The sequence below is a fragment of the Rhamphochromis sp. 'chilingali' genome (genome assembly GCF_963969265.1).
Source record: "Rhamphochromis sp. 'chilingali' genome assembly, chromosome: 11".
Taxonomy (NCBI): Eukaryota; Metazoa; Chordata; class Actinopteri; order Cichliformes; family Cichlidae; genus Rhamphochromis; species Rhamphochromis sp. 'chilingali'.
Genome location: NC_137938.1, coordinates 18946710 through 18970931, shown reverse-complemented (window position 1 = coordinate 18970931; position 24222 = coordinate 18946710). Strand labels below are relative to the sequence as shown.

Here is a 24222-nt window from a genome sequence, read left to right as displayed (position 1 = left end):
CCCAAAACGCAGACTCTGCGATGCAAACAGTGCTCTTTATTCACAGTGAAAAACTGTAAACACAATAACTCCCCGTTGCTCCCTTGAACCCCGTGTGCGTGCTTCCCTCCGACATCTGTGCTCGTGCTCCCCGCTGTTGTGTTTCCGCACACCCCGTGCGTGCTGCCTTTCTGGACCACTCTTCCTCCTGCAGGGAAACCATAGAGGCAGCCATCAACACTAACCCTCGGCGGGCATATACGAACAACACAGACATATGCTGACACACTAACTTGGTACGATAACTCAATGATCCCGCGCCGGTGGGAGCTCCAACACTCTCCTAAGTAGCTCCCCCGACGAGCCCTGATCACCAACAGGTGTGGCAGGAACTTCAGGTGTGGCCAGTCCTTCGCAGGGCCACACCCATCAGGCCTGCAGGTGGCTGTGCTCCATCCTCCAGCCACACCCGCAGACATACACACGTATACACCCACACCCTGCCTATACATACGAGTGGGACACAGACTAACACAGCATTGTGGAGAAAACACACATCACCAAATAATAATAATACTAACAACAATAACAACAGTCAAAACTGGTCACGGACCCCCGAGTCCTCCAGAGCTGGGTCCGTGACAGGTAAAGTGCAGACAAGAACCCTGGAGGAGGTCCTTAACTACAGGAATCTGAGTAAAACCTTTCTGTAGAGCTGATTAGAATTCAGCTTCAAGTCAATGGTACTTTCAACTGTTCTGTTAAAATGTTTAGATTCTTGTTTAAGCCCTGTTCGTTGTTTACTTATTTTTATTTGAGTACTAAATTTGTCTTCAGCTCATTTGTTTCTTAAACAGCAGAAGTAGCTGCTGTGGATGCGTAAAAAACCCTCACACGTCTTGTAGTCCCATTTCTCCTTTTGTCTGAGTTTTAAATTACCAAGACGATGTTAAACCAATTACATTTATGTGTTATTCACTAGACCATACACAACTGCAAAAGAAATTTGCACATTCATTTCAGAATAGGAAAAAGTGACACAGCTCACGAGTTTTGTACAGACAGTATTTAATCACGAGTGAAATTGTTTGTTTAAACTTAAGATGAAGAATCAAAACCTTTTTGTTGGGGCATAACGAGGGAGCTCCACAGGTCTCTCTGCTTTCATGGTGCCCAAGTCTGATGTTGGCGTCTCCCCTGATCGCCCCCTGCTGGCAGAAAACAATAAAATAAATAAGAACATGAGAAAGACAGCTGTCAGTTTTGGTAACCTCTTAAGTAGAGCCACATTTGGCTGCTATATTTGGATGGGCAAACAAAAATAAATGAATTTCAGATGCAAGCTCTGAGATAAGTTTTTTTGTACATGTTGGGTGACAAAAATAAGCATCATTACAATGATCTCATGGAACATAGCAGCCTATGATGGTCTGAACTGAAAGAGCAGCAGCAGCAGTTTCAGGAGTCAATGTGTGCATGTTTCATTTATAGAGAGATTATATTTTGAACATTTTTATTTTTTATTTTTGTCAACATACCTCTCATGAGTAATGCTACTGAAGTAAAAGCACAATGAATAGAATCAGTGGATTTTGTTTTTATTAAAAAGAAGAAGAACACAATTAGCCTGTTTTTTTTTCTCTCTTCCCCAATTAAACCTGAAGAGAGAGGAAGAGGGGTGTGTGTTTGTGATTTAGGATAATCTGTTTTTAAAGGAACATTTTTAAATACCACAGTTGTCTTTGATACTAGTTGTTAATGTTGCTATGCTGCTCATTTAACAGTCTTTCTATAAATGAAAATAACAAAGAATTCAACACCATAACACACATCTAAAGGAAAAGTTGATCCTCACAGCAGCAGCTTCTCTCTGTGCTGATACTCAGAAAAGATGCAAATAAGATCTGAGATAGATTTCACAAAAGTATTGACTGTTATAACTCACCAAAGCAGAAGTAAGAAATGAATGTGTGTGACTTCTTCTTTCAAGCTACAGGATTGTGTCTGTGTTTTATTTGTAGCTCTGACTTCATAGTTAATCAGCTCTGTACTTTCCAAGAGACATGGTGCTCTGCTTCTTACTCTGAATACTTTTTTAACTCCTGTGTTATGTGCTGCTTTTTCTTTTAACTGAATAACAAAGGACATAGGCAATATACCTTGTTTAGGTGGTCTGGCTGTCAAAACCTCAAAAAAATGTCTGTTATTGTGTAGATTTTTTTCCAACCACCATTTCAGAAATACAAATATTTTCTAAAACTCACCATTTTCTAACAACTCCCACTCCAGTGGCTATCAGAATAATCAGAAAAATCACACCTGCTCCAGAGGCTATGAAAATATTCTGCATGTTGTCTGTTCAAAAAGAAGGCATATTGAATATTTTTTGTTTTGCCATGTAATTATAAACTACAGGAATCTGAGTAAAACGTTTCTGTAGAGCTGATTGGAATTCAGCTTCAAGTCAATGGCACTTTTAACTGTTCTGTTAAAATGTTTAGATTCTTGTTTAAGCCCTGTTCGTTGTTTACTTTTATTTGAGTACTAAATTTGTCTTCAGCTCATTTGTTTCTTAAACAGCAGAAGTAGCTGCTGTGGATGCGTAAAAAACCCTCACATGTCTTGTAGTCCCATTTCTCCTTTTGTCTGAGTTTTAAATTACCAAGACGATGTTAAACCAATTAAAATTATGTGTTATTCACTAGACCATACACAACTGCGAAAGAAATTTGCACATTCATTTCAGAATAGAAAAAAGTGACACAGCTCACAGTCTCAGTTCCTCTCCAGTGTTTATAGTGAGAGAAACAGTTCGTGTATGAGCTCTGTCCTGGTTCACATGGGCCTCCTAAATGTCTCTCTACTTATTGAGCCATCCCTTGACTTTTTGTCAGATAATTAAAGTGACAAAAATTTGTGTTCAGGCTCAATATCTATTGTTCTTGAAAGTTAAAATATCAGTGAATCAAAATCAAATCTCTTGTTCTTTTTCAGTGCACCTGACCTTTAGTGTGGGTCAGCCAGTTGCAGCTTTTTGCCTCAGTCACAAACTTCTGCATTAACATTTAGCTATACCTTGTTAGCCCTTTCCAGACCTTTTTCCCCTCACCACATCCTGACTTTCCTTTCCAAGTGATATTGTGAATATGTGTTAATATGGTGCTACGGCTAATTGTAGCCACATCTGTCACTGCAGCCATCTTCCTCTGCTTGTCCACCACCACTATGTCCGGTTGGTTAGCCAACACCAGTTGGTCTGTTTGTATCTGGCCACAGGATATTAGCTCGTTCATTTTCAACCACCCTAGGGGGCTTTTCTTGTTTTGCCTTAGGGACTTCCAGGTCATACTCAGCACAGATGTGTCTGTATACTATGCTGGCCACTTGTTTATGGCGTTCCATGTATGACTCGCCTGCCAGCATCTTGCACACTGCTGTTATGTGCTGGATTGTCTCAGGGGCATCTTTACACAGCCTGCACCTGGTGTGGTAGACCCCAACTCCTCTATTTCTTGTGCTTAGAGATTGTTCCTGTGCTGCCATGACTGGTATGTCTGTGCTGTCTTTCAGTCCAGGAACCGGCAGGACTTCTGGATGTCAGCCAATTCTTATATCTGTCTGTAGTACATACCATGCAAGGGCCTGTCCTTCCGTAGTGGTTCCTCCTCTTGCTCCTCTTTCTTTGGTTTCTGCTGCCTGAAATATTCACTAAGCATGTGATTGGTTGTGACCATCCTCCCGATAGATATATAGATATGTAGATGAATATGTATGTATAACTATGTATCTACTGTATATCTCTTGTGTCTCTGCTGAAATTTCCAATGGTGGACTTCTGAGATCCAATCTTCTTAACTGCTCATCTCAAAGGTTATTTCATGTCTTCATTTTATGTTACTTTACTTAGATTTGTCCTTAGCACATTTTCACAAGAATATTTATTTTACCATTTGTTATTTATTGTACTCCCTTTTAAACCAGTTGTAGTAACATTTTGTCTTTAAAACTGTTTGTCTATCAGACTTTACTCAATACGTTTATTAAATCATAGACATTTTTAAAGTAGACATTCAGAGATCAGAGTGCCACACACAGTACATACGCTTCGTCATATTTCCCGTCTTAGCTTTCAGGAGACTTTCGTTTGGCTCATTATCTCCGTCTCTCTCCACCTTTCTTTTCGTCACCGTTAAATATTTTTTCCATTTTTCTTGCAGGTTTGTTTACGACACTTCATATCTCCTGCTCTGTGTGTGTGTTCGTGCATGCTTGGTGCCAAAAACCCTGCCACCTACTGTAGTAGACCTGCAATTACAGTTTATTCTAGGGGAAAAGAAGCATGTTCCGCGGGGTCACAGATGGCGCGCCCCACTATTTGAGAAGGACTGCCTGAATCTACTGGTCAGGTTAAACAGATTCATATTTACTTAGTTATATTCTGATCAGTAGAAGCATAATTAACTATCAGCAAAATTTGATTCTTTGTTTGAGCATTACAACACTTAATGCTATTTCTCTCATTCAAAATCATCTATAATGATGGGCATGAATGAATTTGTGACACAGCCTCTTCTCAGTCCCAGGTGTGAATATAAAAGCTGGATCGTGTCTACACACAAAATCCAGACATTAGACCAGACATGTTCACTACTCCAACCACATTTCTCAGTAAAAATATTGATCAGGCTCATATTTTAGATTTTTCTTGTGGTTTTTGACTAAGATTAAAGATCTTAATCTACCATTAGGATATATGGAAAAATAATAAATGAGAATGGTTCTGTTTCAGCCTTCAGATCAACTTTTATACATGGGTGGGGCGACTTCAAGCATGACCCCATATCGCACAACAATTTATATTAGGCCTGCACTTTTGCAGAACAGTTTTCAAAGTCTGAAAGGTTTTGAGGGAAAAAAACTAAACATTTTGGTTTTTTGGTTCACTCGCTGTTTTGAAATTTGCATGAACAAAATAAAAAAATAAAAAAAAATAAAAAAGTGAAAAGAAAAGAAAAAAAGAAATTGTGTTTCAAAACCAAAAAAGAACAAGAACAAAAGCAAATTAACAAGAAACTCAAAATCCTGGGTCCAAGACCCAGGAGACCCAGGAACCATTACTTTTAGTTCCAATCAGGCTATCTTCAAAGTAGCCAAATGTTTCAAGTCTATTATCAAATGTGCCCCATTTTATACACAAACATTGAAATTAGGCACACGGTTCTGAAAATACAAAGTCATGTATCAACATCATGACTCCAAACTGCTACACTCTCCACTGGTCTCACTCAAATAATATAAATCAGGCAAATGATATAGTTCAGGCAAATCTCTGAATACACGGCTGCCTTTCCCAAGACAGCCTCAAGAATGAAGGAGGAGATACCAGAAGACAGGCTGTTACACAAAGAAAGCTAGGCAGGCCATAAAAGTAATACCAGCAGGACTGGCATCTCTTCCTTTCTATTCCACTTGGGCATATTTATGATTAAGTTATTAGAAACAGGCTCCAAAACGGTGGCATGAAGGCCCCACATCCTTTAGCGGAACCTGTGCTGACAGACCAGCATTATCCACCTTAACTGGTTTTTGATAACCCATGACACAAATAATAAAAGACATGATTGAACTCAAATAATGAACAAAATAGTTATTGACTTAGCTAACTTAATAATTCATCTTAAGGGTAAATAATTCATAGCACATTACTGTCAGACACTATGCTGCAATAATAACTCAGAATTATTATTATTAGTTATTATTAAAAATGATCTATTTCTTATATTTTGTTACATAAGAAATTATTTAGGGCAGCACTGTGGTGGAGTGGCTGGCGCTGTTGCCTCACAGCAAGAAGGTCCTGAGTCTCCACCACCTGACCGGGCCTTTCTATGTGGAGGTTGCATGTTCTCCCTGTGTTTGCATGGGTTCTCTCTGGGTACTTTGGCTTCCTCTCACAGTCCAAAGACATGCAGTTAGTGGGGTTGGTCTAAATTACCCGTGAATGTGAGTACGAATGGTTGCCTGACTCTATGTGTTAGGCCCCCCCCCCCTTTTTTAAAAAAATTACACTCATTTATATAATGAGTTAAATAAAAATCAAAGCTTAAATATGTTTAGTAACCAGACAACTTTGGTATTATTAGAGTACTTTATTGGTAATAATTCAAAGCACATCATTTAATAACCAGTAAAGAAATCCTCTGAGAGCAACAAGCACAAAGATTAGTATTTACTTAATTGTGTTTTAGAAAGAAAATGACAGATGACAGAAATAAACAATTAATATTTCAAATTGTTTAAGGTTTTTCTTTTTTCTTGACTCATATAACAACATGGACTGAAGCTGATCTTCCACACGCTACACATTGTTGTATATTGACTCATCGCAGTCAGTCTAGACAGAGAAACAAGATTAATTCACTCACTTTGTTTATGCATGCACATTATGAATGAATTATTGAAAAAAAAAATCATTACTTGTCCCTACATTGCCATAGAGATGATCATTGGCATAAATGTCAGAACAAGACATATCCTTCCTGTCCTCTTTCCTGCAGAAAGAATGCAAAAACATTAAATCAAGTTACACATCTTCTTAAATCATATTTAATCACAAGTGAGATTGTTTGTTTAAACTTAAGATGAAGAATCAAAACCTTTTTGTTGGGGCATAACGAGGGAGCTCCACAGGTCTCTCTGCTTTCATGGTGCCCAAGTCTGATGTTGGCGTCTCCCCTGATCGCCCCCTGCTGGCAGAAAACAATAAAATAAATAAGAACATGAGAAAGACAGCTGTCAGTTTTGGTAACCTCTTAAGTAGAGCCACATTTGGCTGCTATATTTGGATGGGCAAACAAAAATAAATGAATTTCAGATGCAAGCTCTGAGATAAGTTTTTTTGTACATGTTGGGTGACAAAAATAAGCATCATTACAATGATCTCATGGAACATAGCAGCCTATGATGGTCTGAACTGAAAGAGCAGCAGCAGCAGTTTCAGGAGTCAATGTGTGCATGTTTCATTTATAGAGAGATTATATTTTGAACATTTTTATTTTTTATTTTTGTCAACATACCTCTCATGAGTAATGCTACTGAAGTAAAAGCACAATGAATCAGTGGATTTTGTTTTTATTAAAAAGAAGAAGAACACAATTAGCCTGTTTTTTTTTCTCTCTTCCCCAACTAAACATGAAGAGAGAGGAAGAGGGGTGTGTGTTTGTGATTTAGGATAATCTGTTTTTAAAGGAACATTTTTAAATACCACAGTTGTCTTTGATACTAGTTGTTAATGTTGCTATGCTGCTCATTTAACAGTCTTTCTATAAATGAAAATAACAAAGAATTCAACACCATAACACACATCTAAAGGAAAAGTTGATCCTCACAGCAGCAGCTTCTCTCTGTGCTGATACTCAGAAAAGATGCAAATAACATCTGAGATAGATTTCACTAAAGTATCGACTGTTATAACTCACCAAAGTAGAAGTAAGAAATGAATGTGTGTGACTTCTTTCAAGCTACAGGATTGTGTCTGTGTTTTATTTGTAGCTCTGACTTCATAGTTAATCAGCTCTGTACTTTCCAAGAGACATGGTGCTCTGCTTCTTACTCTGAATACTTTTTTTTAACTCCTGTGTTATGTGCTGCTTTTTCTATTAACTGAATAACAAAGGACATAGGCAATATACCTTGTTTAGGTGGTCTGGCTGTCAAAGCCTCAAAAAAATGTCTGTTATTGTGTAGATTTTTTTCCAACCACCATTTCAGAAATACAAATATTTTTTATTTTTTTTGCCTGTCCCGTTTGGCTCTTTTGCCATCAGAATTATTGTCTAAAGATGCCCAATGGATTTACTTTACCAAATTGACCATCCCAGCCTTGCCGTAATGGTCCATTTGATTCACCTTTTATTGTTTATTTTATTTTCACTTACTGAATACGGGACAGACTTGACTGGGGGAAAGAAGGGGAGAAAGAAAGAGGGAAAGAGAAACAGCTGAGAAGAGGGACGGGGGAGAAGGGCAAAAGACATAAACCAACAGAACGGGCAGAGAAAAAAAATGCATATATCAATCACCTGGATCACCTGCTGAGAAAGAAAAAAGAAAACAAGCAGAAGAGAACAAGAGTAATAGAATAAACAACATCACAATGATATATGGGAATATGACAGTAAATACTAAATATTAAACATTATTGTGCAGCACATAAGATCAACAGAACACAGTGTGCTTTGAGGTAGGAGCCAAAAAGGGTGTAGTTTGTGGGTGTGATCACCCGTGTGTACACCTGTGAGCATGGACGCGCTTGTTTTTTTTTTGTTTTTTTTAAAGGTTCCTTCATGTAATCATCTGCTAGAGGGTGTGGGGGTGCCACAGCCCCGTCCTCCAGGGTATGAAGCAGGTATGGAGGAGATCAAAACTCCAGACATCCAGAGGCCCCCAGAACACAAGAGACCAAGGAAGACCAACATAGGGGCAGCCGCGCCACTGTCCCAGAAAGAGCTGAGGAGAGTCCCAGATGAGGGCTCACTCAGCAGCCGCGGAGCAGAAGCCAGGGGGAGTTGCAGTGACGTGCCTGTGAGCTCCGTCGGCAGCCAGCCGTGCCTGAGAGGCCGGGGGCACCCCACCTCCGAAGTGGCCCGAGCGAGCCCCAGGCTCCAGGCCCCGATAAGCGGCCGCCAAGGAGTGAGCCGGTGTGTACCTGGACGCCCATCCCCGGACACAAAGAACCACCAACGCACCGATGTCTGAGGGAGTCCGCCACTGGCAGGGGAAGTGGTGGTAGGGGGAGATAGGCCTCCAAACCTTGGAGGGCCTGAGATGTCCCCAGAGAGGTGGCGCCTGACACCCAACCTGACATATAGACACAGACATACAGGCACACACAGATACAAACATCCATTCCCACCCTCATGCTCTCATATGCACTTACTCCACACACCAACGTGGAGACATACATAAAGAGACGCTGTACACACAATCACACTCCCCAAGCGTACTCTACGAACCGGGTCTAGGTACCCTTGCCCCTGGAGGGGGAACTGCAAATACAAATACAAATATTTTCTAAAACTCACCATTTTCTAACAACTCCCACTCCAGTGGCTATCAGAATAATCAGAAAAATCACACCTGCTCCAGAGGCTATGAAAATATTCTGCATGTTGTCTGTTCAAAAAGAAGGCATATTGAATATTTTTTGTTTTGCCATGTAAATATAAAGTGATAATAATTAATGCTTGAGATTCTTGAGATTGAAATTTTTTTCTTACCAGTAGCAGGTAACAAGAATGTGAGGTTAGCATTTCCCAGTGTGTTGTTTGCCAGGCAGTGAACAAACTTAAAGGACCCAAAGTATGTCTGCAGAGTTCCAGTAGTAACAGAGCCAACTGTCTCTATGCTGGTGCTTTGCAGGACTCTGTCACCAAGAACAAAATGGACCATGCTGGGAGGCCTGGACTCCACGATGCACTCACACTTTACCACATCATCCTCTGAGAAACACTTAGAGGAAGTCCTAATATCAGGGGGATCTGTAAGGACAATAGAGAGCTATAATTAGGAGATAAAAGATAGTTGTGCATTTATTATATACATTATATGGATAAAAGTAGCTGCTCAGCAATCTAAATTTATGCCATGTTGCCATGATGTAAGCAGAAGTTTTGAACTTTGGAGTTATTGAGTCAGATGACTCAATAACACTATGCGCCTCAGTACTTGGTGACACTGCTTTGTAACTTTATGTTAATTTTGAAATTTCTTCCTCCTAGATATTCCAAAAACTGGCTTCTCAAAACAGTAACATCCTATTACAGTACCACACTCAAGTTAAACGATCTCTCGAGAACGACCCATTCTTTCACAAATGCTTGTAAAGACAGACTGTACGGCTGGGTGACTGATTTTATGCACCAGTGGCAACGGGACTGAAAACACCTGAATTTAAGGATTAATAGGTGTCAATAAAGTTTATCTTTGACTCACATGAAAATCTATTTTGTTGTTATATTTCTTCCATTTTGTACTCACATAACACATTGAGCTTCATGGTGCTTGATCTGTCTTGTCCTTCCTCATTGACAGCAGTGCAGTACACGGACTCTATTGAATGTCTGGAGACATTTGACATTGTGTAGGTTTGTCCCTTATTCAGCAGAGCACCAGTTTCACTGTGCCACTCATAGCTGCTGACAGGGTTAGCATCACTGGAGCACTTCAGGTGTGCAGTCTCTCCCTCATTCACTGACTGGTACTCAACCTTCACATTCACTGGAGCATCTGCATAGAAATATTAATCCTATTATGTTACTGTGCAGCATGTTATCTTATTTTACATACTGTCAGGTCAAGGTTGAGCTTATTTCAACATTCTGACATGACGGTGGCACCAAATGAAAAAGTTCAGGAAGTCGATGAAAGTCACCAATATTTTGGAGATGATGAATATACTGACAAAATATCAAAGCAGTCAATCCAGTAGTTGTTAAGACTAAATCGACTTTCAGTCAGTGAGTCATTGTCATACCACTAGACTGACGTCGCTGTTCATTAAACAAACAAACAAAACAAAAAATAAATAAATAAGAGAGAAAAACGAATTTATAAATAATTCATAAAAACATTTTAAAAAGGATGCATATAGAAAGGCATAGAATTTACAGTTCTTTTTGGCACAAGCTCATTCAGTGCAATTATCAGGCAACTGAAAGATGACTTATCGTGTCAGCAAGCAGAGGTTTTGGCAGTTTGCAGGTCTGTAGCATTTTGGGTGTGTGTTAACCCAGCGGTCCCCAACCCCTGGGCCTCGGACCGGTACCGGTCTGTGAGTTGTTTGGTACCGGGCCGCGAGAGTTGAGGCTCAGGTGTGAAATGTATAGTTTTCAGGGTTTTTATCGGTTTTCAGTATTATTTTGTTATCGTTTTTATCGTTAACTCGGTTTTCCTGGGTCTTTTCACGTGTGTTATGAATAAATTTTCTTTTTTTCGGTACCGGTACTAGTTTTATTTTGTTGTATTTATGCGCGACACCTTAAAGGCCGGTCCATGAAAATATTGTCAGGCATAAACCGGTCCGTGGCGCAAAAAAGGTTGGGGACCGCTGTGTTAACCACAACACAAAGGAAGAAATACATTAGCAGCTAAATTAGATAAGTGGTTGTTTTTGCCCATCATTCTGAAATGGATCATAAGGCCATTTCCAAATAAGTTTCTCATTCTGCAGTGTGAAAGCTTATTCTCACTGTAGGAAACATTCAAGAAAGTTTGCAGTCTTTCCAGGAGTTGATGTCCCAACAAATTCACCCCAAAGTCAAACTACAATGCTAAAAAAAACAAACTAGTAATAAAAATGCAGTGTTAAAAAAAAAATGAATAAATCAAAAAACCCACCAAAAATCTGGGCAGCATGACTGCAGTCATTCACTCAACCATGAACTCCTCAGTATATCAAAGTATTCTAGAGTCAAACATGAGGCTACAGCTTGTTTGCAGCTTGGTCTTAACTAGTTAATAATCCCAAGGACATTACCTACCAAAGAATGACTGACAAAGAAAAGAATCAAGGTTTTACAGTTGCCTCGTCAAAATTTAGATCTCAGATTTAAATTGTGTGGTGACAATTTAAAAGAGAGCTGTGCATAAAGAAGTGTCCACAAACCTCAATGAAATGAAGCAACCTTCTAAAGATGTGAAAGATTTCAAAATGATGTGAGAAACGGCTACTTACTTTACAAGTCATTGTAGCCAAAGGTGGTTGTACATGCTACTGGGTTTTGCTTAGTTTTCAAATTACTTTGGAGTTTTGTGTAAGTGTTCTTTAACATGATTGCACATACAGTGGCATGCAAAAGTTTGTGCAACCTTGTTAATAGTCAATATTTCCCTGTATTAATCGTTGGTTGTTACAATAAAAAAAAATGTCAGTTAAATATATCATATAGGAGACACACACAGTGATATTTCAGAAGTGAAATGAAGTTTATTGGATTTACAGAAATTGTGCAATAATTGTTTAAACAAAATCAGGCAGTTGCATAAATGTGGGCACTGTTGTCATGTTATTGATTCCAAAACCTTTAGAACTAATTATTGGAACTCAAATTGGCTTGGTAAGCTCAGTGACCCCCGACCCTACATACACAGGTGAATCCATTAATGAGAAAGAGTATTTAAGGGGGTCAATTGTAAGCTTCCCTCCTCTTTCAATTTTCATTGAAGAGTAGCAACATGGGGTCTCAAAACAACTCTCAAATGATCTGAAGACAAAGATTGTTCACCATCATGGTTTAGGGGAAGGATACAGAAAGCTGTCTCAGAGATTTAAGCTGTCTGTTTCCACAGTTAGGAACATATTGAGAAAATGGAAGACCACAGGCTCAGTTCAAGTTAAGGCTCGAAGTGGCAGACCAAGACAAATCTCAGAAAGACAGAAACGACGAATGGTGAGAACAGTCAGAGTCAACCCAAAGACCAGCACCAAAGACCTACAACATCATCATGCAGCAGATGGAGTCACTGTGCATCGTTCAACCATTTGCCACACTTTACACAAGAAGATGCTGTATGCGAGAGTGATGCAGAGGAAGCCTTTTCCCTGCCCACAGCACAAACAGAGCCGCTTGAGGTATGCTAAAGCACATTCGGACTTCATTATTCATTCTGGAATAAGGTGCTGTGGACTGAAGAAACTAAAATGTAGTTATTTGGGCATACCAAGGGGCGTTATGCATGGAGGAAAAAGAACACAGCATTCCAAGAAAAACACCTTCTACCTACAGTAAAATATGGTGGTGGTTCCATCATGCTGTGGGGCTGTGTGGCCAGTGCAGGGACTGGGAATCTTGTCAAAGTTGAGGGACACATGGATTCCACTCAGTATCAGCAGATTCTGGAGACCAATGTCCAGGAATCAGTGACAAAACTGAAGCTGCGCCGGGGCTGGATCTTTCAACAAGACAACAACCCGAAACACTGCTCAAAATCCACTAAGACATTCATGCAGAGGAACAAGTACAACGTTCTGGAATGGCCATCTCAGTCCCCAGACCTGTATATTATTGAAAATCTGTGGTGTGAGTTAGAGAGAGCTGTCCATGCTCGGAAGCCATCAAACATGAATGAACTAGAGACGTTTTGTAAAGAGGAGTGGTCCAAAATACCTTCAAACACAATCCAGACTCTTGTTGGATCCTACAGGAAGCGTTTAGAGGCTGTAATTTCTGCAAAAGGCAGATCTACTAAATATTGATTTCATTTCTTTTTTTTTTGTGGTGCCCAAATTTATGCACCTTCCTGATTTTGTTTAAACAATTACTGCACACTTTCTGTAAATCCAATAAACTTCATTTCACTTCTCAAGTACCACTGTGTGTGTCTCCTATATGATACATTTAACTGACATTTTTTTTTATTGTAACAACCAACGATTTATACAGGAAAATGACTACTAACAAGGTTGCCCAAACTTTTGCATCCCACTGTACAACATTTTTCTCCTAAAAATGAGCACTCTGTGCTTTTTTTTACTGTTAGTCATATGAAGTAATTGACATACACAAATCAATTGGCACTTTGTTCTATGCCAGCTTGTAATAAATATATATTTAAAGATAAACAGTTTCACATTCTGTGTAAAAAAATAAAATAAAATAAAAAAATAAAAAATAAAATATGAGTAACAAATTAAACTGTAAAAGTTTTAACTTGTTCTGCTTAGTTTTTGTTTTGAATGTAATTCTCAATATTTATGTTTCTTTTCCCTAATTTCTTTCTAATTCTAACAACTGCAAACACATGTAACAAAGCAACCATGCCTAGTGTCGGAACACCCTTAATTTTCATTATGTTGGTTTGTGCTTTCTTAGCCTGGTTTGTTGCAATTTCACTCGTGGGTTTTACGATTTCTATAGTCTTCTCTTTATAACTATAAAGACCATTGTATTCTAGATTTTTTAAAAGTGATCATTTTTACAATATTTATAAGATTTTCTTTCATCTACATGTATTTGTCAGTGCACACTTACATTTTACTTTAAGGGTCTTGGATGTTACCCGCTGCTTTCCACCGTGGTATGTAACACTGCATTGTAAAGGTTTGTTGTGATCAGAGTGGTTTGAGCGAAAGGTCAAAGTAGATGTTGCATTCCACTGGCCATTTTGAAGCTTCTGTGTTTGATCATGCTGCTCTCCAGAGTGACTCCAGTGGAAAGAAGGTGGATATGTGGGGCAGGAGTGAAACACAGAGCAGGATGCAGACACAGTTTGACCCTCCTTTACCTCCTCTTGCACAGAGAAATCAGTGGGATTTGGTTCATCTGTGTTAACAAGAAAGATCAAGATGATTTTAAGACCCAAACTAACTGTGATTTTTTTTGCAAATCCAAAGACTAATCCAATTGTTGAATTTCCAAATACCATAATGCGTAGAACTAATATAGGAAACAGATTAAGGTGAGGAGAAGGGAATAAGAGAAAAAACAAAGCAAAACACCATTCTTATAAAAATCTAACAATATGATAATGTGGACTTCACTTTACTATGATTTGACTTTATGCTGTGTGGCAGGTAAGCCAGGACCCAGCAATGAAAGACCAAATAGTAAACTAAAGAAGCAGCTTTATTGCTGTACGGAAAAAAAACTCAAAAATTCTAACACTAAGCTAAGGAACAAAACACAGAACTCTAAAACACAGAGAGATGCATACAACAGTGGGAAATGGGAAACTGAGGACATAAATATACACAACAGGGTAACGAGAGGATGGGTAGCAGGTGGAAATACAGCTGACACTAATTAGGAATCAACGAGGAATATTCCAATAACACTATTTAGTCCGGAAACATAGAAATAACGAACCAGTACCATAACACTTTCCACATGAGTGGATAATTTGAGTGTAACTGTATAGCATTCATTCAGTTAACTTACCGATCACTGAAACAGAGATTTTGTTCTTTGAGTAGGAAAATACGGTATAAGCTTCCATTATAATCCTGAAATGAAAGGTCCCTTCATCTCTTCTTGTAAGTTTATCAATCATCAGAGAACAATTCTTCTTGCTGAGGTCTCCCAGCAGCTTTGTCCGACTCCAAAACTGAGCTGGAGTTTGAGATGCATCAGAATGACAGATGACTTGATTATCATTATTATACCAAATCCCCGTGAAGGTCTGGGGGCTTTTTTGTGGTTCTGGGTAGTTATAAGAGCAGGGGATCACCACACATGAGCCAAGGAGACCTTTCACTGAGGATGGCACAGCAGCGGTCCAAGATGAAGCTTCTGTTGGAGTAACTGTAATAAATTTGAGAGTAAATTATGATGAAACAAAACAAATAAATAAGACTACCAACATAAGAAGGACAATGTAAATGTGTGTGAAAATAAAGAAAAGATCATGTAATACCGACATTATGTGTTACACAAAGATGTATGAAAATGTGAGAATTAAATTTTTCAGCTATACTTTAAAGGTCTATACTATCCATACCTTTAATGCAAATGTACATGAAGAACAAAGACCATTGTAAGACCATCTTTTCTTCTCACTGTCACGCCAACAAATACGGTGACAAGGATGTCTGTGTTTTTTTAAATTTCCTTCAGAAACATGTGACATGAAGTTGCCTCTTTACTTTTCACACATTTTGCAACCACTTTATCACACTCATCTTACTTTTTTCTGCATGTTCTGCAAAATAGAGAAGAAAATTAACTTCATCATATCTATTTTTTTCTTTGTTAGGTTTTGTAAATGGTTTGTGCTTGATCACAGCGTGTGGTTTCCTGCTGGTTTTGCCTCCTTATTTACACATCAGTTTGACATGTTCAGAGTGAAATGTGGTTACCCTCTCACGTGCACACAGACACACGCACAGCAGAAAGTCCATTTTGATGGCTCTACATGTTTAAGAGTATGAGTTATTGTAGATATGCATTTTAGCCTTTGCATTTCTTACACTGACCCCGGCCCCTGAAGAAAAAAATAAATAAATAAAAAAATCGCTGGTCGCCACATATGTGAGCACGAGAGAGGAAGACACCCTCGAAGTTCATCGAAACATTAACTTGATATTTATTCCTCCTTTAAACAAATTATTGTAAAGGAATTTTTATTTTGTTTTTATATGTATCTATTTTTAGTGAAATCAACTTATAAACTTATAATTCTTTTCTTTCTCGACATATTTTAAGTGACCTATATTTGACAAGAGCATAATAAAACTGAAATTCTGTTTATGGTGCGCCACTCCAATATTTTTAGTGGCCTCGCTATGGCCACCCCTATGAAACAACTCTGCACCCATGATTCTATCTATGAAAAAAAATATTTTTGTGTATCTAAAGGAAGAAATTTGCAATTTGTTTGGATTTCAGCTCTATTATATTTCTCATTAAATTAACAGGGACCCGGCTTCTTTGGTATATAGAATGACTACCAAAATAGTAATGGATTATTTTTAATTTGACAGCACTGTTTCACTGTCCAGCTCTGTTTTAGTCAAATGCGATGTCACATGACAGTGCAGCAAGACCTCACTCTTCATTTTGTGGCTTTTCTAAAGTAATGTGGGCAACAACCGGTGAATATAACATTTTAGCTAACGTGCAAAAGTACACTACCTTTACTCTGTGCTTTCTTGTAAAAAAAGTGTTTATATGGGTACACACGTGTGCAGGTAAACACGAGTTCATCTTTTATTTGGCTACACTGGTTGATGTGTTTGTGTACTTGCTATGGGAAGCAGAGCCAATCCACACCAAATGTTTCGGACTTGTGGCGCTGTGAAGAAGGAAAACTGGTGAAGGTAACTAAATGGTGTTGACAACGCCACCTAGGGAGGGAGTTACACCCCAGGAGAGATTACAATAGCCAGTGTAAGCATCGTAACAATTACAAGTGGCACACAGGCTCGTTATTAACAAACAGAGTCCATTTCACCGATTATTGGACAAAACAAATATAAATAAAGAGCTGCAGAAAAGACAGCAACTTAAGTAACAGGGTTAATTAAGACACTTTATTAACAAACATTACTTAAAAGAAGAGGAGACCACCACTTGGGGAGGCAACCTACACTGAGGAGTTCCCAAGGTTGCAGTCTCTCTGCAATCCTCACTGCCACTTTCACTGCAACTTAAATGGTGCGTTATACTTGGTTCCCGGTGTGTACATTCACAGGCATAAAAGGGAATTCCACCACACGTGCCTAGCCTCTGCCCCAGCATTGGCGGTGTCTCCACTCAAGAAAAGATTTAAATTATAAATAAAGCAATATAAAAACAACCCAGTAAATAAGATACAAAAGAAAAAGGAGTAAACACACACACACAACCTTTAAGATACAGGTCCTTTTAAAAGCTTGATTAAAATATAACAAACAGTTAACACTGAAACGCTATAAAACAATGAACAAATGCCAATCAACACGACAGCAACAAAGCAAAAACCAGGCTACAACAAGACAGCAGCAGTGTGTAGGCCTTTAACAAGAGAAAGAAAGTAGTCAGCCAGGGTTCACGCTACTTTAAGCCAAACTGCAGACAGTCAGGATCCTACTTACCACCCTTTTACAGTTACAAAGCTTTAAGCAATTGGCAGGACAAAAGAATGTGATCTGCAATACTTAAAGACAACTTGTGATCTTCGCCACCCTCTACAGGAATGAGTGCAAGTTGCCAGGAAATGGGAGTAGGCTACAGCTGCTTACATTAGGCGTGAATGTTCATGCTGCGTTCACAAACACCATGCATTAACCAAACATCTACCAAATCTAACCCACTACAAAGAAAAACAAGTTTTTTAACCGCTTGTTTCAGGAATTTCTGTGTTTGTCTGGGAAGACTAATTAGAAAGTTTTTAATAGTGGACAACTGATCACATTGGCAATGTTTTGTCTTTTTTGTATTCTGAATGTAAACACGTGGTATGTAATAAATAAAAATAATTAAAAATACAATTAAAATAAAATACAGACAACTGAGAGTAAAGCTAGAATATGACAATATCAAAAGACAAAATAAATAAACTCTCTGTCTGAATGAATACCGCCCTGTTGCACTGACATCCCTCATCATGAAGTGCCTTGAGCGGCTGGTCAAAGGTCACATCTGCTCCTCCCTTCCTGACACACTGGACCCTCTTCAGTTCGGGTGTCGGACAAACAGAGCCACAGAGGATGCCATCGCCCTGACAATGCACACCGCCCTCCCTATTTTTTAGATTTCGATTTTTTTAGATTGATAAATATAAAAATTTTATTTGTTAAATTTAAGAGTACCGAGATAAATCATATGTATTTCTTAATTTAAAATGGCACCCAAATTATATTCAAAATTGAGCCACACTTATGGAGGTCCACAATTCTTTTCCTGGTGTTTTAATTCAGCGGTCCCCAACCTTTTTTGGGCCACAGACCGGTTTGTGCACGACAATATTTTCACGGACCGGCCTTTAAGGTGTTGCGGATAAATACAACAAAATAAAACTAGTACCGGTACCTCGCAGGCAGCAGCTTCTCCCCCCTCGCTCACATGTGTAAGTTCTGTGCTCAGTTGCCTAGTGCCTGAGCTCGGATCATACCAAAATTAGGGGGAATTTACGACTGTGCGCTATGTGCTTCGAATAATGTGTGTAGCTTTTGTTTATACAGTTGTCAGTCAGGCATCTAACTATGAAACAAATTGGGCTTCTGAAAAAGAAGCCCAATTTGTTTCCCTTCTGTAGGGGTCTCTGCAGGCATACAGGGCTCTGAGAGGGTACAAGATGACAACAGTCGATCATATTTATTTGTCAAAGCTGAATTCAGGGCAAAGTACGCTAAATTAGCGTTTTTAGCTAACAGCTACAATAAGCATAAAAGTTACTGTACGGCTATCATTTGTTAACATGACGCTTGTTCTTATACATGTAATACATTTATTACCAACCTGAGAGTTTATCCGCTGGTCATTCGACATGATGAATGACTTCTGAAGTCTTAATTCTGTCATGGTCCTGGGGCATTTTGACCCAGCGTTTTGTGTTTCTTTGAAGTTCATTTTTGTGCCTTGTGTTTATTCTGATTTTGTATTAGTTTAGGGTTGAACCTGAAGTTTAGTGTTTTATCAGCACTACCTGTGTCTGTCCTCGGTGCTCTGTTCATGTCCCCGTGTTGTGTTGTAAATCAGTCTGTGTGTTTCCTGCTTTACTTTGAAGGCTCGTGTTCTGGATTTCCTGTTCTATTCTGAAGGTCTGTGTCTGTTGTCATTGTGTTCAGCTTGTATCCTCCAGTCATCATGTGTATTAGGATCAGCTGTTCTCCCCTCCTGTGTGTGATTACCCGATTACCGTGTGTGTGTATATTTAGTGGGTGTCGGTCTGTGTTTGTTGTTGGCTCGTCTGAGTTCATCTGTGTATCTCTGCGTTGCATGATGCGTCGGTCCCGTCTCTGTGTCTCTGCCCTGCAGCCCTTTTCATATGCTCTCAGGTTTGTTATTTAGTTTTTCCCAGTTTAGATTTCCGTTAGTATTTCTCATGCTTCGTTGTCTGTTTCTGCCACTGCCACTTGTAAATAAGCGTCACACTCTTTATCAGTCGCTTGCTTGCATTTTGGGTCCTCATTCATCTACAACACGACTGCTGCCCCAGCCGTGACAAATTCAGCTCAAGACGTTGTAGATTCCCGTCAGTAACACTTTCGGTCCGCTAGTAAAACGTAGTTCTATTAATCTGCGCTTGATTACTCTTGAACTGGAACCGGATGTAAGTCCCAAAAAACTTAATTTTGGAACTGAAATTGAATTGTAGAACTGAAACTGAATGGTGAGAAATGAATCTGCAATTATTCGAGAGCTAAATTTTTAAAGGATAAAATACGGTTTCAAAGGAAATGGATTCATTTTCAAACTATAAAATTCAATTTCAATTTAGTGATCATTTATAAACCAATAAATTGAATTTCAAATTAGGCAAATTCATATTCAGTTTGTAAAAGCATTTATTCAAGTTACAATTCCAATTCAATCTGAGCAATTCAAATTTAACTTATTCAAATTCAGTTTCTGATGGCACAGATTTCTGCCCATATAATATTCACAACTATTTTCAGTTGCGGATGATAAAGGATTCAGAAAGTTTATTCATGCAGGCCCATATGACAGAGAATATGCATGTTCTTTTTGTTTTCATATTTTAATTTATATTTAATTGTGTTGTGTTTTGTGTTTCATTTTAAATTTGTTTAAAAGGAAAAAGCTGAAAATTTAAATAGTTAAAAGTTGAACTGTGACTAGTTAGTTTTTTGTATTATATGATTTATTTATTACATTTTATGTGGAGTGAATAAATAAAAGTATATTTACGGTGGCCCCTAGAGACGAAGCACGTGCAAACTTCAAAACATGTACGAACTCTGAAGCACGTAAAAACTCCGCCCATACAAACTCCAAAAGACAACAGAAGTGCTCCAGGATGCCAGGCGCAGTGTTGAGCTTTTGTTACCTAGTGGCTACACAAGCCAGGAAGTACCAACGACTGGATTTGGTGGTAGTAACAGGTAAATGAAAATTGTTTTTAATTGTTTGTGCGTGTGTGTTTGTGCGTGCGTGTTTGTGCGTACGTACATATGAGTGCTTGTGCACACAGCAAATTCAAAAGTGTTAAATGTTTTGGTGTTAATAGTCTTCTTGCAAAAGTAGAGTTAATTTTACTCTAAGCAGAGTCACATTCTTTTAATGTAACTCTGAGGTGTAAAATGATAGTAGTTAAAATCGAGTGTTAAAAATGAGTGTTTCTCTGTCAAATCTGGAGGTGTTACAATGGAAACATTAACTCTTGACCTCTTAACTCTGAACTCCTACAGGGGGTATGACACCAATAGAGTGAATTCACAGACTCCGCCCCCAGCACGGCTCCAATCGAAGCTGAAGTGAAGCCGTTTCAGAACATTTTGCTCTACATATTTGAGTTGTTTGCCCTGCTTGGTAAGTCATTTTTTCAAAGATTGTTTCAATTATTATTATGAGCTTTTACTTCTGTGGCTCTTTGGAGTTGAGACAAAGCTGTGTGAAAGGCATTAGCCATGTTGCTCGCTGATAGCATAATATTCTGTTTTAGCTAGCTGAAAGGTATTGTTTGCGGGCAAATACCACAGCCTTGAAAAAAGCTTGCATGTGAATTTTCAGTCAAACTTTTGGTCAAATACACCTAAAACAATGTCTAGAATGTGAAATGTTGGTATGATGGTGCTACTTGAAGCCTGAAAACGATCGCCCATAAAAAAAAAAAACAAAAACGAGCAAACAGCAGTAGCAGACGTCCTGACTCGATTCTACATTAGCATAGATCCCTCCAGAGTTTTGTGCACACGGTTTAGGTAAAAATGAAAAAGGTTGAGGTTTTACATTTAGTTCAGTATTACCTGTTGCCTGTGTCTTTGTCTTTTGGGAAAATACTTTACACAAGTAACGGCTCAAAGAGGATTCCTTTTTTTTTTTTTTTACTGTGCTGCAATTGTTTACTGGATTATTTGTGCCATTAGTGTCAACTAATTTTTATTCAATCTCCGCAGGATATGCTTGTGAAGATGGAATATGGGGGAGAGCAGAAGTGCGTTGAAGTTCCACAAAGGGATGAATGAAGGACATGCATATTGTATTGAAGAAGTGTTGAGAATGCTGTTATTTGAATTTACCATGTCAGACCTTTTGATAAACAAAATTCTAATGAAAGTGAGAACATGTACACTGTTACATCTTTCAGAAAATGTTTTGAAATTGTGGTGCACAGTTCAGAATAAATGTTTTTCAAAAACCATTGCATCTTTTTAGTAAATGTTTATTTCCAAAAGAAATTTCTAGAAGTTCAGAACAGTAAAATTCCCGCTTTTTAGAATGAATTAGAAGATAACTCTTACGTAGTTAAACTAAAATACTCTTTGAGAGTTAATATATAAACTCTTAACACCAAGTGTTAAATTATCAACTCCAGACAGATTTGGTGTTTAACACTAAATCAGAGTTAACGTACCAACTCTCCAAAAAGAGTTAAATTAACACTCTCTGGTGTGGACCCATATAGACACTTTAATAGTGTTGAAATCAAATCCGACAGTGTTAATTTGGACATGCTGGATTTGCGTGTATAAATACACAAACAATACAGATATGTTTTCAATTGTGTAACTTAAGTGATCTAGGTAGCTCTGTTTTGGAAGTTTAGTTAATGCTAGAAATGTGTTTTGGAGTTTGTACGTGCTTTGTCTCTAGGGGCCACTGCCCCTAGACATAAACCTTAGAACTGAAGAAGCTTCTCGGATGAGAGGTGAAACGTCTTCAAGCAACTTAAAGTCCAGACGCTTTTCTTTGCAAGCTCCTTTGACTACGATGACCTGAATGACTGAGAACCTACAGACTTTCAGAGTTGCGGAATATTACATACATATACGTGTGTGTATATGTGTATATATATATATATATTTATTAGGGGTGCAACGATACACAAAATTCACGGTTCGGTTCGATATTTTTTCGATACAAAAAAAAGTTCATGCATTTTTAATTTGTCATTTATTAAAATTATAAATATATATTTTAACTCAAAAGTACAGTTTTTGAATTTAACCCTAACCCTTGTGCGTGTTTTTTATTTTGACAGCGAATGCGCACCTGCGGACCACTTATGTGCAGCCCTGGTTATTTAGCTCATCATATTGCAGCCACAGAAATTCTTTTGTCCATGAAACCATAAAGCTGCACTTTCTTTTTGCCTCATAGTCTGATTTGTCATAACTTCTCCGTTTTGTGGTAAGCTTTTCTTTGGCTGTCACTTCTTCACCCTGACCTGTCTTATTTGGCTCAGCAGAACTGAAATGCTTTTACACACTCACTCACATAAGCTCAGCGATTCTCTGCACGATCAACCTCTCACATGTTTAAGCTTGCTGCGGGAGATTTCACTTGTCATGTTTGCATAGTAAGCTAACGATTAATAAGACGATGTCAGAGGAATTGGTGCACAAATTATCATCACTCACAGATCAGTGCTGTCGCTCTGTCGTGCTGTTCGCACGATTGCAAAGTGAAAGCAAAAAAACAAGCGCAAATTCAAACGCGACTTCAATATGTCACATATTGACAGTGGCTCACCGATGCCAATGACATAATTACCCAGCTACATTTCCGAAAGAATGCAAAAGCATTGACATATATTTTTCCTACAATAGCCCGACGGGCAGGGAAGAGATAGATTTTGGTAGCCCGACTGAAAAAATCGCTAGCTCCGGGACGTCGGGCTAGCGATATTGCAAGCCCTGTATCTGATTGAGGAATCACTCATCTTTGGAAAAGAGTTTATTACAGAGAAATGTCTCTTTCCAAAATAAAAGCTATACTATCCGCTTCTTCTGGGCTATATTCTCAGCAGCATAAGGAGAATCATGTGCTAACAGCTGTCTAAATGACTCGGCTAAAGTTAGTAGCATGCTTGTTGTTTTTGTCTTTGCACTAGGATGATGTCGGCGTAAATGTGCAGTCATATTCGTTGTGTTCCCACTAGTGCTTTCAGGTTAATCTCGTTGAAATGACCTTAACGCCACAACACGGCAAATCTCCGTTAACGAGCTACCGCCGATCGCCCCGTGCATGGGGCTAGACGGCCAACACGTTAACGAGCTAACTGCGCTAACACACTAGTTCACACCAATGTAATTGAGCATTGCATGGCACATCCAACATACTGTTTTACTTTAGTCCATGACTCGCTTACCTTCAGGGTCATACGTCACATGAAAACTAAAATAATTCCAAACGCCAGATCTGAATGAGACCGCGGTAAAGTGAGCCGTCATTTGTGAGCCGCGGTCAAGCCAGCCGCCTCCTATCCGCCGCATAAATTTCCTTGCGCTTTTACACCAGTCTTTACGGTAGCGCCTTTTCGCTTTATGTGCCGATTGAAAGCCTATACCCGCGCGCACGTGCACGCGCGCGCACAAATTACAATGTAACGGCCCGATACAGTCAATACAATTATGGAAATGTCAGAAATTCATTAAAAATCATCCTGGGTAGTTGATGTCCAACTTTCAACACATCTCCCCTCTGGGACACCTACTGTACCTGTGTGCCACGTTTCATCCAAATTTACTGTAGAATTCCTCAGAAATTAAAGGAAACTTATATTCAATTCAATACAGTCAATACAATAGAATTATGTCAATTTTCAAAAATTCATGAAAAATCATCCTGAGTAGTTGATGTA

The 24222-nt window shown here is 38.7% G+C and overlaps 1 protein-coding gene across 3 annotated transcripts; it reads right to left on the bottom strand.

Annotated features, from left to right (window-relative positions):
- Positions 1-6184: 6184 nt before the first annotated feature.
- Positions 6185-23855, bottom strand: LOC308405254 (sialic acid-binding Ig-like lectin 14). 3 transcript variants are annotated; one of them, XM_080895759.1, is made up of 10 exons: positions 17549-17634; positions 15475-15584; positions 14916-15278; positions 14010-14300; positions 10018-10266; positions 9258-9518; positions 9063-9153; positions 6636-6728; positions 6467-6530; positions 6185-6373 (listed from the first exon to the last, which is right to left on the bottom strand). In XM_080895759.1, exons 2-10 carry the CDS (start codon positions 15518-15520, stop codon positions 6338-6340), a joined length of 1494 nt encoding a protein of 497 aa, XP_080751885.1. In that variant the 5' UTR covers positions 15521-15584; positions 17549-17634; the 3' UTR covers positions 6185-6337. The 3 variants fall into 3 exon arrangements, with proteins under 3 accessions (XP_080751885.1, XP_080751883.1, XP_080751884.1); XM_080895757.1 differs by lacking the exons at positions 15475-15584; positions 17549-17634 and adding an exon at positions 23731-23855; XM_080895758.1 differs by lacking the exons at positions 15475-15584; positions 17549-17634 and adding an exon at positions 23731-23855 and having other exon boundaries at positions 6636-6725.
- Positions 23856-24222: the final 367 nt, after the last annotated feature.